This window comes from Salminus brasiliensis, chromosome 9 (assembly GCF_030463535.1).
Source record: "Salminus brasiliensis chromosome 9, fSalBra1.hap2, whole genome shotgun sequence".
NCBI classification, from domain to species: Eukaryota; Metazoa; Chordata; class Actinopteri; order Characiformes; family Bryconidae; genus Salminus; species Salminus brasiliensis.
In genome coordinates, this window is record NC_132886.1 from 10,724,976 (window position 1) to 10,739,354 (window position 14,379).

Here is a 14,379-nt window from a genome sequence, read left to right on the forward strand (position 1 = left end):
CAATGCTTCAAAAGTGATAATTATGGTGTTTGAGAACAAGGAAATTTTTATTTTAATTTTTACTTATTGTTTGACGCAGTATGGACTTTACTTACACACGTCTTTTTTATTGTTAACAACACTAAGATAGAACCTGATATTCTCCAGAAAGGTTAGCTAGTGCAGTTAGGGTTATAGGGTTATTGAATTCTCATTGTCAACAATGAAACAAGGAAACACTTGCAGAGATGGATGATGCAAGGCTTTAAATAACAAGGGGTACAAAATAACAGGGAACAACCAAACGTGAAAAAACAGGGCAGCTAAAAAAGAAGAATAAAATAGAATAAAACAGCACACTAAGTGAAAAAAAACAACAACAAACAAGCTTAACGTGGCAAATCCGGGACTGTACAAAACAACTAACCTGAGACTGGGAGGAGGCTGAGCTGGGTAGAGTGACAAACACGAAACAAACAGGGCAGGGGAAAAACCAAAACTGCTGAGCCGTGCTCAGGGGGAAAACCAGGGCCAAAACAAAAACATGAAGCAGAGCTTAGAACAGGGTAAGAGCAAAAACACGAAGCAGAGCTTAGAACAGGGTAAGAGCAAAAACACGAAGCAGAGCTTCGAAGGGGCAGAAAACAAAACACAACGCCGAGCTGCGGAGGGGCAGAAAACAAAACACGAAGCTGAGCTTCAGGAGGGCAGAAAACAAAACACGAAGCCGAGCTTCGGAGGGGCAGAAAACAAAACATGAAGCTTTGGATCAACAGGGGGGCAAAACAGACCAGGCATACAGAACGAAAAATAGGATCAAGGTTACCGCAAACAAGACAGGACAGACGATGTAGAGACCAAGGTGTGTTTCCTTTGAACAGGCCATGGAACACTAAAATACAGAGGCTATACAGAGCGAATTCACAACAACGTGTTTGTGTTGTGCAAGGGCATATGAAGCCACAGTCCCAGATGAGCTGAATGCCACTAACGAGGGAAGTTGGCCGCTGTGTGCGCTCAAATTATGGAATCCTTTTTTGGGGCCATGGGAGTCCTGGGATTGCCCCCAAGGCTGGTGGGTGGTTCCCCCTAAAGGAGCGACCAACAACCCTCGGCCAGGGGACATGCATGGTGTGGAGTGCTGGCAGGAGCAGAGCAAAGACGTGGGTGAGAAGTGCTGGGAAGGGGTCGGTCCTTCTTGGGGCGTCACATGGAAAGAATTGTGCATTCGTGAGTGTGGGAGAAAGCTTGGTTTTGTAGAAAATGTTGTTAATCTTCTTGGTAATGACATAGGGTCCAGTGTACATAGCTTTAAGTTTGCAGAGACTACTGGTGGCCTGATGATGGGGAACAATGGGCCCATGCGATAAGGCGCTTTTGAAAGGCACTAGAGATGTAGGTCTTACCAGTGGGACACGAGGCAGGTACTGTGGTGTGTGCTAGGGCCTGGTCTATTTTGGTGTCTATGTCACACTGAATGGCATATATGGACAGTGTGGAGAGTAGTATAGGGTCTGGGATGGACTCCCCGCTTTCCCCTTTTTGGTGGATGCAGGAAAGTCCGGTAGGCAATGAAGAATAGGAAGCGGGAGAAAAAGAGGGACCACCTAGCCTGACATGGGTTGAGACATTTAGCTTGGCGCAGGTACTCAAGGTTTTTTGGGTCCATGACAACTTGAAAGGGAATAGCAGCGCCCTCTAACCAGTGACGCTATTCCCCTAGTGACATCTTTACAGCGAAGAGTTTCCTATTTCCCACACTGTGTTTATGTTTGGCCGCCATAAGCTTCTTTAAATGAAAGGCTACAGGATGGAGTTTGTCACTCTACCCATGTCGTTGGGAGAGGACAGCCCCCACCCCTGTGTAGGAGTCATCCACCTCCATAATGAACGCACTCTGGGGGTCGGGGTGTTTGAGTAACGGGGCCGATGTAAATGTGCATTTGAGCGCTAGGAATGTAACCCTTTTTGGGGCTACTTTCTTCTGAATGAAGAAGATTCACAAGGCCACTGGGGACTTAGATGACATGATGTAACCTTGGGCCAAGGCCTCAGTGATGTACTCCTCCATCTCCCGTTTCTCTTCACCTGTAAGTGGGTAAATACGAGACTTGGGTAAGATATAGTTGTTGATCAAATGGGTTGCACAGTCATACAGGCGATGGGGAGGCAGCTTAGTGGCATGGGTCATTCTAAAGACGTTGCTTAGGTCTGAATGCCAAGGATGATTGCATAATCAGAGGCAGGAAGTATGAGTAAATCTCCTTGGAATGCAGACAGCTAGCCACCAAATGAACAGGAACTGTAACATGTGTGATAGGGGCAGGTCCCATGGGCTGGCCACCCAGGGATGTTATTCTGAGGGTCTTCAGAAGAGGCTTGACCAGAATCCCTAACTGTGTGATGACGTCCGCTCTCAAAAGCAGCCTGACTAGAAAACGAGGCCAACCTAACCTGAAATAGCAGAGATTGCCTAGAACTGGGGTTGCCTAGGAACATGAGTAGGAAGCAAACGTACCTCGCTTGCCTCTAGAATAACAATGAGAATACTTCTGACTACGAACAGAACTCTTGCCAACCTGAACACGCCACCAACATGTGAGGAAGCATGGAGTATCATGGAGATTTAATTTACGGCCTTGAGTGGCCGTAGTGGAGCTCCTTAAATCCTCCCCAGGTGCAACACATGAACAGACAATGAACAGAGAATGACCACAAATGAACCGCAATGAACACAAACAATCCGGAAGTGACACGGAAGTCCTTATTTTGGCCTGTGGGAGGCAGCCCTGACAGATGGCACCTGAATTATTTACTTCTTTGTTAGCAGTACAAGTACAGAGTACTTGCATGTGGTCATTACTATCATTACTATAATTATTAATGCATACTTATAGACCTATTGCCAAAGCTAGTATGCTTAATTAAGCTTATACTACCTACTCATTCCAACTTGATTCTGAAGTACAATATATGATGTGTTCACATCAAGTTAGAAGCAGATGGTGGAAGATGTTAGTTTTGGCAGATTTAACACACCTCATTTTATAGTCTTGCTATTAATGCATGCATGTACACCAGAGCCTATATGTCTACAGAAACCTCATATTGTATCACTCATTCCAACTTATGTCTGTAATAGAATATTTGACCCAGTGTCTACACAAAGTTTGAAGCAGATCTGTGATGGAAAATATGTGTTTTGTATATATGTATAGTGTCTAAAAGTATTTAACCCAATGGGTGTTTTCCTCTTTTATTGCTTTTAAAAATGGAATCATGGTCAATATAATTAGGCTTTTTTATGTCACAGTGAAAACAGATTTCTACAAAGTAATGCAAATTAAATAAATATACTGTTAAATAAGTGAAACATTTTAACAGTATACATTTTCACCCCTTTCAAAGTGCCTGACCTGAAATGGAGATTACCTGGGTGCAGTGAATGTGTCTTAATAAAAGTGATTGTAGCATAAAGACACCTATGTGGAAGGTTCAGTTTTCCTGGCTACAAACACTCCATCAAGACAAAAGAACACTCCATACAACTCACAATGTGTATGTATTTAAAAGTATAGTTAGGGGATGGTTTCAGGAGTTCAGTGGAATCCATCATGCTTTACAGTGGGGATGGTGTGTTTGTGGTCATGTGTTTTATTCTATTCTAATTTGGTCTCATCAGACCAAAGAACCTTTGTCAGGTTCACCCTGGAGTCTCTCACAGGTGAACTGTAGTCGAGATATAATTCTCTTTGCCGCTCTTCCATAAAACATTGATTGGGGAAGAACCCAGGCAACAGTTGTTACACACAGAATCTTTCCCATTTCAACTAAATAGTAACAACGAAACTCATATGAGTATTGTGTTCAAGTTCAGATTCCATTGTTTCTTTTTGTTTTTATTTTGTTTATGTATGTATCACCAAATGAAGATTTTTGAGATGTGTTCTTGAGCCGCCATGCTCATGACTAAAATGGTGGAAAAGAATGGTGTCTGTTTGGTATTACAGGGTAAGAATTCCCCTTTCAAATAGACACTTTGTGCAGTCTAAAAATCAAGAATAGAGAAAATAACAGAGCTCCAGAAGAAGAGAAGAAACCTCAGCTGAAAAAAGAAAACTTTAAGTCTTTAAGTCTTTATTTGAGAAAAACATTTTATTTTTTATTTTATTTGGTAATTTTTTGGCGTGTTAAGTTACCACATAAGCACCTTGGCAATTTTGTTAGATTTCTTGAAGTTTCAACCGGCCAACTGAAACACTATATAAAATTGTCACACCCTGCCCAAAGAAGACTTAAGCACCCAGAGCCGTCGCTCCATCTAAAAAAAAAACTGTGAGTCCTGTTCTACCACTTTACCGCTTTCCTACTGGACTGAAACAGAAAGTGTCTGCTTGGACGTGCGGCAGCATTCCTCCAGCCACCCCCTTTGGCAAAAGCTAGCAGGACGCCTTCTGTCTCGACAGCGAGCCGGCCTTCTGCCTTCAAAGCTCCAGACCCTGCAGCAAAGGGAAATGCAATTACTGGTGATAAAGTCTAACCTGAGCAGTGACGGTGCATTTAGATTGTTAAGTCTTGCAAACCAACCATGTTACCCTTGTTTAGCAGCGACCAGTCAGACCAATCTAGTTCTAACAAATAGCAGTAGCTGTCCACGCAATCAAATCCAACAGTCAGTGTACTTTCTCAAACAACTGACCTTAATACTATTCTAATCACAGTCTCATGAATAAGGTCTTGTGGGATGAGTGGTGTTACACTTAACTAATATCTACCTCCAATGCTATGAATCTGAAATTCTCTCTCTCATTTCTCATCTCATGTTTCTTTAATAAATGTTTTTTTTATCCATTATAAACTGGCATCTCTTGTGTGAGTGTATATGGATCGATTGGGTCATTGGGTGATTGAACTGCCTTCTGAAGTGAGACTGAAATAAACTCTGAACCGAAGTGCAAATCAAGATAAGCTTTATTAAAGTGTCTAAATTGATACAAACCAGTTAAGTAAATTCTAAATCCCGGGTGGTGCCTAGTTTATTCTGGTAATAATTCATTAAAATAGTAATCCAGCAGTAATCCAGTAAGACATTTATGAAATCAAGGTCTCGACCCTTGTTCTTGTTCTTAAGAAAAAGGAGAATGGGAGTAACTAAGAGACCTTTTCTTGATAGTATAGATGCATGTTTCTTCTGATATATGTATTTTGATATTAACCTATACATTAGGAATAAACATTCCTTTAAAAGGAAATGGTAAGGTGATGTGTGGTCAGGTGCATTTTTTCTGCTTGAAATTGGTTTCTCCAAATGCTCCGTATCAGAGTTAGCTGTGAGAATAACAAATGTGTTAATCTGAAACTTGTCATAATGGACATTGACGTTTTTTTCACTTGTGGTAGTCAGGTTTTTGATTATTGGACCGTCAGGGGTTCTGCAATATTACAGTGTATTTGTAATATTGTGGTTGGTGTGGCACAACCGATAACACCACTTCTTGCCAGTGAGCTACCACACAATGTGGGAGACTGGGGTTTGATTCCCGGTCTGGGTGACTATGCTGTGCTACACCAATAAAAGTCCTTGGGCAAGACTCCTAACACAACATGTAACTTTAACGTTAATACCATACTAATTAATGAATCTCCCACATCTTCGAAAAGACTTTTATTTTTATTCTTATTGTCAAAAAAATAATAAACTAATAAACAAAGATCACAAAGTATTGATAATTTTATTAATGTTGCTTTTGATGTTTTCAAGGCACAGTGTAGCCCCTAAACAATAATAGAGCAAAATGCTAAAAGTGTGGGACCAGTTTGACTACATCATCAACAGATGTGTTTGCTGTGCGCTTATACCGCAATTGATCCTGCAAAAGGATTTTAATAGACTTCATGTCAAAATATTCCTTAAAATTTACCATGTAACATGCATTTTACTTTTTACATTTTAAATAAAAGTTTGCATACATCAGCAAAGCTCAGCAAAAAAATAACAAAGGAAAACATAATAAAACACAAACCTGCCAACAATGACTTTTTTCTTGGATGTTACTTCACCTGCACATAATCAATTAGTGCCTGACAGCAGGACATAACACTGTTTTAGATTGCCTACTAAGAGCTCATTCAGCAACCGCCAAACTCACAGAAGAACAGGCTATACTGAAAAATGTGAAAACACTGTTTTATTATGATTAATTTAACAGAATATGTTGGTCATGATAGAAACTATTGCAACAAAAAAGGGTAAAGAAAAGTCAGGTAATTAACAAAAAATAACTAAAAGAATTCTGGGTAACACCATCCTCCATCCAGTAGCCAAGGGGAAATCTGAATCATTATAAATAAACAATAAAAGAGCAAAAAACAACTGTTTGCATTCTAGAGGACGAATAACCCATAAAACAGATCTTTAGAGCCTAGGCCTGGTGACACTCCTTGTGACATTCTGCTCATGAAAGGCAATAAGCAGAGGAAAGAAGTAAAAGACCCAGGATGGAAAAGTATTCTTTGCATATTAAAATTGTATTAATGATGTGGCAGACTTTCAAGAAAAGATGAGTTTCGCTCACTTTGTGGTAATCCTCTGGAGGCCTTTCTCTACTGTAGTTAAGTCAATAGCAGCAATGTATTTTTTCAGTCTTTTTTTAATGTGTCTGTCAGTCTTTGCTGCTTTAATCCCTTTCTACTGGAGAATTCTGTCCCCACACCTGAACACGGCCTCCTTTTTCATATGAAGCAGAAGTTCATAGTTTATCCTTTGTTGCATTTCACCTTTGCTGTAGCTGAAATGCAACTGTCTTTGCAGAGAATTGATGTTAATTAATGTTCATCTCACTGAAGAAAAATGTGTTGAAAACGTTGGTTCCACACAGACAAACGTAAATCAACATTACAATAACTTAGGCATGGCAATGGTGGTATTATACATATCCATTCATGTGGAACCATGTGCATATTTAAATAATGTAAAACCTTTTTTTCATTTTTTCAAAATCAGTTCAATGTATACATTCAAAGTATCTTTTCAGTATCTTTACTGATCCAACTCTTCACAGTTGTGAAAACAGGGTTTGGTTTAAAGTTTCTACAAAATTTAAGAGGAAAGCTTTCTGGGAGAGTAAAACAGCTTTCAATTTATAAAATGGGGTATGTGATTCTAGCATTGCACCAGTGTTTATTGGCCAATAAAACATAAGTTGGTAAAGTATTATTATTAACATGAGTTGAGCAGGAAATCCAACTCTCCAGGACTAGAGTTCCCCATCCTAGCTGCATAGTTTTCTGTGGCCTGTCATGCCTCCGGTGAGCTCCACAAAATGTAGCACCAATTTTACACAAATAAAGATTTACAAATGGATATTGGAGCTTTTTCTTTGTTTTCTTGTTGTATTAATCTAACTGTACACCTAATAACTATGTACAGTGGCATGCATAATTTTGGACACAGCTACAGAGAATGTACAGCTACAGAGAACATTACAGCTTATAGAATGGCATATTTAACGTTTGAATGAAGTTGGCCTAAATCAGCAAAGCAACATGATCTCACATAAAAGCAACCATATAGACTAATTGTCCCACTATAAAAATATGACGCATTTGATTGTTTTTAAACTTTATGCCCTAAGGAAATCTGACCAGAGGTGCCCATACTTTTCCATGCCATGGTATGATGATTCTTAATCTGCACTTTAACAGATATGCTTTCTTTTTTACCATGACTGGTTAATCTTCTGCAAGAATGGCATAATTAGATCTATTATTTTCCTGTCGTTTCTTGGAATATCCTTTAAAATATCCCTTGTGTAGATGATGCAATTCTCTTCACCCCAGTAGTGAATCATGACACTTGCCAGTTTGTCTGTGTTTTGGTTCTCCACATGACCTCTAAGAATTCTGTCATCTTTCATATTGCATACCTTGTTTTTCATTTTATTAAACTGTTCCACAGTTAAGTCATCCAAGATGTTTACAAGACAATCATACCAGTCGTAAAGATCAACCTCATTGAAAGTGGATCCATGGGAATCACCTGAATAAACACATAAACAAATGCAGCATAATTATAAGACAGTATGACTATCAACAGAGAGAGAGAGTCAAAAAATATCTTTCTGATTTTTGTTAATTACTTAAATTAAAGGATTAGTTTGCATGCTAAGAAATGTTCATTTAAATTATTTTGCCTTCAAAAGCTGAATGACAGTGAAATAAATAAAAATGGACTTTTACTTTTGTACAAATTGAAGCTTTCTAATGTAACTTTCTGCTATTGCTTTGATACTTACACTGGAAATGCCCATTTAGTTCAATGGCATATTGGGCTGGATTATTATAAGATGTCATCTCAGTACAACTCAGCAGCACTGATGATTTTGTGTGATGGACTTCAGCAATTGCCTCCATTGTGCTGTCTTCCCATTCTGTGTTTCCTTCCTCACATGTAGACTGATCAGGTTGAGCAGAATCTGTCTCAAGACCCTCATGTATTCTTAATATTTTTTGTAGTCGTGCTAAGTTGTTTGTTGATTCAGTCCTCTTGGTTAATGAGTTTGTATCAAGTCTTTTAAGATTTTGGATTTTACGTCTCAGTCTTTTTAAAAGGGTTGTCTTTTCATGTGATTCATCGTATTTCTCACTTTCATCAACAGAGAAATGTAGTGGCACATTTTTTTTCCCTGCAATCATTAGTGCTATGTCTTCAAGCAGCTTTTTGCTATTTTCAAAACTGGTAGGTTTTTGCAGTACACAGCACCTTTTGTTGAGGGCTTTGATTAGGAATTTTATGTTCTTTTTGTCTTTATTGTTCGCCTTTTCAGGATCCCCTGTGAAGATGATTATGGTGTGATCCCAGAATCTTGTAGTAAGAAGTTTTTCCAGGGTAGCTTGTGTTGTTTCAGAAAGGGTTGAGTTCACTTTAATTGCTAGAATGATTGCATGGGGTCCCTTTTCAAATGAGCTTACAGCATCTTTAATCTCCTGTCTTAACTCACGCTGCTTTGGGTGCAAATTCAATTCACCTGACCATCCAGGAGCACGAACTAAAGTTACTTTTGTTCCAAACACAGTGCGTTTCTTCTCAACATGTTTTTTAAATGATGTTGAAAATGTAAACACATTATTTCTAAAAATGGCATTTACTATATCATTTTTCCCAGAACCATGACATCCAATGATTACAAGGTGTAGCTCTTTAAAAAGTGGGTGATCGATATCTAAAAGAGAAAAGAGTAAATGATACAAAATCAAAACTGTTTTAGAAAATGGTAACATTCTTTCACACACTGATTAAGAGAACACTTTCACATATTTTAGGAAGACGGTAGAAATTTGGTCATTCACAGCAAAAATTCTAATGATGTATTAAAACATTTGATAGTCTTACCTTCCTCGTCAAAGAAACCACAGTTTGTTCTTCGTGCTGAAAACAATAAAGCATTAAAATAAAATTACACTTAGGATTACTTTCAAATAGTTATTCTGTGAACATGTGAAATAGCTTTTATTTAAAATTTTACTGGATCTTTTAAGTGTATTTCTTGTTTAAAATATCATGTGCTTGATTTTATGTTTCATTAAACGTTTTGTATTCATCATCATTTTTCATGTGTTTGTTTTTGTTTTTAACTTTACCATGTTACCACTGTAAAGCACAGTAAAGAACCGCTACGTGTGTCGATGTGCTTTATAAAAAATAGACCGAATGTTCTCCAATTCAGAATACCTAAAGCATCACTGTGCCCTCATGAAAAATCACCATTAATAGGATTCACTTTGATGGCATTTCTAGCAACAAATAAGAGAATGAACTTACAGTTTTTATTTCCCATGCTACTGAGATGCCAAGCAGTTGAAAAGATTCAGTTGTCATAATGGTTTAATTGGGATCCATTTCTGTAAATTAACACAATGTTAACACAACATTCAACAAGATGCAGATTCATTTCATCTCTTTATCATCTCTTTTTGTACAGTTAAAGAGTTCTTCTTATTGGGCTACAGGCTATATCCAACTCATGTAACCAAATCTATTTGTATAGTTATACAGTTTTCAAGGTAACAGTATCCTGAATGCTAAACTTCTAGATTTTATTTAGTGTAGTAGTCTAGTTTGCTTTTTCTAATCAGAAAACATCTTCAGATCTATAACTTGCTCTTGCTACAAACTACAAATCATGTTTGTCACATCACATTACACAAGTGTAAAGGTGAGTAAAAATCTTGAGGTGCATAGTCCCCCACAGTAGTAAAAAATACACTGATTACAAACAGAAATACTGAATATATACACATTAAATTTTACCATACACACACTATACATACTCTTTACATACAGGTGTAGCGTGAGTGGGGAGAAGTCTTTGTGGATGCAGTGTGACTGAGCATACATTTACATTTATGGCATTTAGCTGACGCTCTTATCCAGAGCGACTTACAAGGTTACTCGTATTACAGGTGGGCCAACGTAGTGTTAGGAGTCTTGCCCAAGGACTCTTATTGGTGTAGCACAGCACAGTCACCCAGACTGGGAATTGAACCCTAGTCTCCCACATGGTGTGGTAGCTCACTGGCCAGTAGTGGTGTTATCTGTTGCGCCACACCAACCAAGCACAGGAACAGTCCCAGTAATTAAGTAAGCTATTGTTGTGGTTGTATCTCCATTTTGTCATTTTCCATTTTTAACTATTTAAATCTGGCAGTTGTTCTTAACATTTTTATGACATTTAATAATTTATGGCCCAATAACTATACATTAAAACAACTTGGAGTAAAATCTGAAAGTAAAGAAGGTTTTTGTCTGCTCATGTAAAGTTGCTATGTTGTTGCTTGACAGTGATGATATATGTATGGTTATTTCCAGAATATGTCACCATGCATAAGTTAAATGACTTTGAAAATCAGTATTTTTAAGCATATTTAAATAAATAAACATTTCCTGCTACATCATGGTATTTCTTTTTGTGGGTGCTTGATCATGTTGTAATCAAAGCATGTGTGCTTGTGTGATAAGAGCTGTTCATAGCAAATACCAATAATATGGATGCTATTATAAAGGTTGTCTTCTCACCACAAATGGATTTGCCAAGGCATGTTTGGTGTCCAAGAGTAAAGAACCCAAACTGAGGGAATATTTTTCTGTGACCATATACCTTATTGTCTTTATTTTTTATTGTAATTGTTAGGTTTTTTTTTGGGTTTTTTTGGCTAAAACGAAATGTGGAGCAAAGACTTTAATACCCAGAAACACCAAACTTGCCAACATGGTACAGCAGGTGTGAAATGACTTTGGCAATAAAAATTACATTCATTGGCCTAATAGTGGCGCTGTGGTACAGCATTAAATGTTTTGATCACTACTGTCTGAATGTTTGACCACTCCTCAGTTGTGTGGTATCAGAATGCTCACTGAAGTCTAAATATCAGTAATTTGCAAAAATTATGAACATTCATAAACAATATGACCACCATATGCACATTAAGAGACAAATACACTCCAACAGCTATAGCTTTAAAAAAAATTAAGCCAATGTCAGCAGAACTTTACAGGCTTACTCAGCACATGATTCTGAGGTGGCCTCTCATACATATGTAAAAAACGGGTGCTTTATATAAAGCATATATCCAATGAAGCTGAAATTTTGAAGGTTGCATCTTTAGCCTATTCTATTATGAGCCATATAAGGACAACTTGATACATATAAGTTCATTCACCAGTCACAATGAAGTTTGAATGGTATATTTATCTAGGCATAGTGTTTAGTGTTAAGACTACAGGGGGAGCCTGGGCTCATGCGAAGAAAAGACTTAAGCTGCTGGATGGACAGGAATCATAGTTCATTAAGTTAAGATTGCTGATTTTTTTAAATGCCATTACTTGTCTAAGTAATGGCATGTTTTTAATGCCATTACATCTACATGTGATGTCATGTTTCGGCCCCAAGAGAAAAGAGAACATAAAAAAGGAAGTTCTTTAATGAAAAACATTTGAACAAAAGTGACTGTTCACACAGTTATTCCTAATATCACAGCTTGTTATGTGTGTTAAATTTAGCTAGATAAGGGTACATACCTGGTTTGGTTGCATGTGGTATTGCTCAATGTGCGCTAAATATCTTTTCTTCATTAGAGTAAGATTTACTTGCTCTTTGTTACTCCTTGGGCACAAAGCAAGCTAAGCCTACTTTCAGATGTCTTTAAATGAGGATGTGCGTGGTTGAAGCAGGAAATGATGTAAAATCCTTCCCTGTCTTTTCAATGTAGTGGTAAAACTCCAACTCCACTAAAATACTACCATGTTTAAGTGATAGACGCAGTAATAAAATATCTAGAAAATTAAAATATTGAGAACAAAAACTAAAAACCCTAAGTAAGCTCTCCATAATAAATAGAGAAAAAACATAAAACAAAAAAAATAGCAATAAAAATGTTTACATTTTGAACTTGAGTTTTCAAACTGCTGATCACTCTTGTCTTCCAAGATGTTGATAAGAGTACTCCAACCAGTCCTGCAAGGCAAGATGTTTTGTAAAGTAATCGGCAGTTTTACAGATGTTCTACATTTTAGAGCCACTCTGCTCTAGAAGTAAATCACTCTTTGCTAATCTGAACTGCATCATGACAACCAAAGTATATATCAGAGAGGCTGAATGTGGTGTGTGAATTAAAATGATTTCAAAATATTGTGCTTCTTCTTATGGGAAAAATATTTTAATATACTCTATGTCCACGTTTCTGCCCCTTCCTTTTGTTTTCCTTTATTAGGTGTTTTAGGTAGTTTTTTGTGTTTTTCTTTGCCTTGCATTATTGAATGCTTATTTGTGCATTTTGACCTGTTAACTGTTAGGTGCTCTACTGCTGTTTGTGTTGTGGTGTTCTTGGAAGGACTTCTTCTTGAAAGGAAACTCATGACCACCATATTTCAGTTGCAATAATGAAACATTTTATTCCAATCAAAAGTACAGTGTGGAGAGAGCCTGCCAATTTTCGTGCCCCTCTGCTCTCTCTCTAGACAGAGGAACACCTCACATTTTATACCCTTCTACAGGTCATGTGTTATTGCACTGTTTCCATATATAGGGTGTTACTGTCTAACTCCACAAGGGGTGTAAATCAACTGTCAAATAATATGGAAAGTATGTTCAACCTAAACCACCTTCTATATTTGTTAAGTTCATGTATGGTTTTACCAAGTTAAGCCTGGGAATGGATTACATTCTTCTTTTTCAAGTCTAACCCATGGGCCTCACCATATTATTCCTCAAGTCCATATTATTTCTTCAGATCTATGAACACCCACAGAGCCAATGTATAAACACTATCTACATTTGCTTCTGTAGATTCTTTCTAGTGTTTGTGTTTAGTGTCTTAATGTTTTCTTGTGAACTTGAGCAAAAATAAAGTAAGCTTGCATCTGCATCCTGACTTTTTGCCTTCATTATTACAATAATAAACTGTACCAAATTCTATTCAATAGACTATACAAATATTAAATCCCAACTTTACAGATACATATTTGCTAATTGTACAGATCTAATATGCCTTTGGTTGGTTTGGTTTGATTAGAACCCTCCGCGATGCTCTGAACTCTTGCATTGCTGCTTACAACTAGGAGCTGATTAGAGGGGACACTAAATATATCTATATCTTTATATATTATATAATACATAATAATAATTCATATTTAAAGTATATCAAATATATTATATTTATAGCTTTTCATAGCTAGTTGTTCCATGTATGGCTATGTATGTGACAAATAAACTTGAAATTTTTCACATTTAAATTTTAGAATTGCAGCTACATTAAAAAAAAAAGAAAATTGGGAGCTTGAAATTTTAGGAAATTTCTAAACTGTTGGAACTATGAGAGCAGATAGTCATTTGGTCAATCCCTGGGCAGTAGTCATAATTACCTAAAAACACTTCAGCATGTGAACAATGCAGTGTACACCATGTAGCCAGCACACGGACAGCAGTAGAACCGACCACCATAGCCTTGCTTAACAGTGCAGCATGTCAGAACAGACCAAATGAGTTCTGCACAGTCTTTATCAAGAAGCTTTAACTATGGCTATAAAGATAAGATAAAATAATCGTTTATTAGTCCCACAGTGGGGAAATTCTCAAAAAGCATGTACATAATTATGCACAGTAATTTCCAAAGTTTCATAGTAGCCTTTTTTCTCTTCCTCTTTTTGCATCCCAGTTCACTATTTTTGTTTCCTGTTTTGTGGACTGATTGCTTCATTGTGCTTCATTGACACATTTCATGAAAATATTCCTTTCTTACACTGTCTGAGCCTTAGACAGTTGTCCTGGAGTTGCTTTTTGTTGGCAATATATTTTGCCAACAGCCTTAGTATACCTTGTGCATGTAAGGGATTAACCTATAACC

At 37.4% G+C, this 14,379-nt stretch overlaps 1 protein-coding gene across 1 annotated transcript; it reads right to left on the reverse strand.

Annotated features, from left to right (window-relative positions):
* Positions 1-6,142: 6,142 nt before the first annotated feature.
* Positions 6,143-12,172, reverse strand: LOC140562892 (uncharacterized). Its single transcript, XM_072688763.1, has 5 exons — positions 12,056-12,172; positions 9,800-9,879; positions 9,371-9,406; positions 8,274-9,200; positions 6,143-8,017 (listed from the first exon to the last, which is right to left on the reverse strand). The coding sequence occupies exons 2-5, from the start codon at positions 9,813-9,815 to the stop codon at positions 7,698-7,700; spliced, it is 1,299 nt and encodes a 432-aa protein (XP_072544864.1). The 5' UTR covers positions 9,816-9,879; positions 12,056-12,172; the 3' UTR covers positions 6,143-7,697.
* Positions 12,173-14,379: the final 2,207 nt, after the last annotated feature.